Below are 2,338 nucleotides of genomic sequence, written 5' to 3'. Positions count from 1 at the left end.
AAAGCTATCCGCGTTTATGCAACGAAAATTTAAATGGCTCAAGTCCCATTGGATGAAGATGGTCCGAGATCTTATTGATCGGAATTGTAGCCTATTATATAAATTCGTCTGCTGCTTGTTTTGGATAATGAAACAAAATAACTTTATTTCAAATACCCATTTCACATATGGTTTTTATGTTGAAGAAGTAATTTTTATTCATTGAATTATTCTGTGTCAGTGATGTAAAAATGCTAAATATTAAAAATATTTGTTTATATAAAAAGTAACTTTATTTATTCAGTTAATTTTTCATATAAAGTTTGGACAATTCATTTATCCACCGAATCGTTGGAGGAATTCGTTGGCTTCGGCTTCGGTGACCAAGTCTGAAAAAGTAAAATGTTTAATCAACCATTCCGATGACAGAATCAATTGTTTCAATAAAATGGTGATTATCCGTAAAAGTAAAATTATTTTTATTGTTATCGGGTTTCGGGGCAAACCCTAAAAACTTTGCGGTATTATGAGTGTAGTGAGCTGTTGGCTCGCTTCACGTAGCGTGGAATGAAGCGCTTTCCAGCCTTGCTGATTATTATATAAAACATGGGGCCCAGCCCTCTATGGATGCCCTGGGAGGAAAAATATAGTTTTGGTTTGGGGAAAAGACTCTTCTAAAATAATACATCGCCAAATAGTTTCTAATAAATTCTGATACCATTTCGAAAATACAACAATTTGATAGCTAAAGGCCGTTAATAAATAACCTAATTAAAACGAATATTTAATCTGTTTTCCTCTTCCGTTTTGAATTGGCAAAGTTTTCACAGTGTCTATGTCGATATAAATGCCCTTCTTGGTAATTCGAAACAGAGAAACATTTTCCAACGCTTCCTCGTTACGGAGAAGTACAAAGTGACCCGAATTATTTTGATTCGTGACTCGGAATAAATCCAGGATACTATTTGACACGAGACGGGATGGGTCAGGTTTTATTTTCTACAAAATTATCATTTGGAAACGAGTACTAGTTGTTGTTTTAGACTACTTTGAACTACTTTGAATAAACGAGCATTGAGATCATTTTCAATAGATAGGTTGAACCGATTTGTCTTGTGGTCTGACCATGGCCTTAGGCTTCAAATTAACCTCAAAATGTCTTTGCTGAGAGCTATTAAGCAACTTATAAGTAAATGTCACGCTATAAAGTTGAACTAGTATATGAAATGATTCCTTACTGTTGGCCCTGATCTTTCCAACCAAGTCGGAGATGGCGTGTTCAACGGCTCCGTTCTTGCTCTTGGTGCGGGCTTCAAAATGAAAACCAAGTTTTACTCGTCAGGTAATTAAAAATATAATTGAAAACGTGATACTTACAGCTTCCGTCGATAGCGGTCCACCCTGGGCAGTAAGCTTTACCCTTGTAGGTCAGTTTGAACTTGGCGAAGCTGGGCTTAACCTTGTATTGGCAAGAGTGTCCGAAGAGCTCGAAGCTGCCTTCTTCGAAAAGGCTTCCGAGTCTCTGCATGACTACTCCGACGACTTGTCCCCAGACATTGGCTTGAGCTTGGCTCTCTTGAACGTTGTTGACCAAGAACAGTAGGCCAACGGCCAACAGGCAAACTGAAACCTTCATCTTCGGTAAGTTCGGTGGCTGACAAGAACGAGAAGTAACAACGAAATAAATTATCGATGCTTAACTGAGTTCGGCGCGCTCTCTTTTTATACTCTTTTGGGGGACAGGGTGCCGTCACCTGCGCGTCTTCGATTCTATATCAAGATGATTATAAATTTCATATATAAACTTTATCAATTTGCCTGTAGACATTCCCACACTTTTTTTCCCAATTAACGTCTGTCGGACTATAGTTTGGCAGAAATGTAATTTTTTATATGTATGTTTCTAATTTTAATTAGAATACTGAAAGGTGGTTGAAATATTTCATTGTCGTTCGTTTGAATGTAATAATTATGTTTCGTAAGTTTGATAGGCAGCCGAAATAACCGAGGTCGTATTCAAACATTTATAGGCCCTAAGCACTTAAAAATGTAGTGCCTTCGTATAAATCGGAACCTGGTTTAGCTACACCATTTGCAGTTTTACAGCATATGGTTCATACCAAATCCTGCAATGGGAAATGTATGTGGAACTCTTCCCTGGATAGCTATTCCTTTCTCCCGTCTTCTCTCAGCGATTGGAACTTTCTCGCTGACTTTCTCAAAGTCATACCTAGTCCCAAACAATTGAGGAAGACCCTTACGACTGACCTAGACCTTTTTGTCTAGTCTCTAGCGGCTCTTTATGGGAACACTGTATAGCATTCCTGTATATGTATATTCTAATTTCCTATATATATGT

At 37.7% G+C, this 2,338-nt stretch overlaps 1 protein-coding gene across 1 annotated transcript; it reads right to left on the bottom strand.

Moving 5' to 3' along the window:
• Positions 1 to 249: 249 nt before the first annotated feature.
• Positions 250 to 1,684, bottom strand: LOC149936398 (anti-lipopolysaccharide factor-like). The gene is made up of 3 exons (XM_090181500.1): positions 1,357 to 1,684; positions 1,218 to 1,289; positions 250 to 368 (listed from the first exon to the last, which is right to left on the bottom strand). Exons 1-3 carry the CDS (start codon positions 1,613 to 1,615, stop codon positions 316 to 318), a joined length of 384 nt encoding a protein of 127 aa, XP_090037626.1. The 5' UTR covers positions 1,616 to 1,684; the 3' UTR covers positions 250 to 315.
• Between the last annotated feature and the right edge of the window lie 654 nt (positions 1,685 to 2,338).

This window comes from Leiobunum rupestre, chromosome 7 (assembly GCF_980474605.1).
Source record: "Leiobunum rupestre chromosome 7, qqLeiRupe1.1.hap1, whole genome shotgun sequence".
In the NCBI taxonomy this organism is placed as follows: domain Eukaryota; kingdom Metazoa; phylum Arthropoda; class Arachnida; order Opiliones; family Sclerosomatidae; genus Leiobunum; species Leiobunum rupestre.
The sequence above is the reverse complement of the archived record's forward strand: the minus strand, read 5'-3'. Positions and strand labels throughout refer to the sequence as shown.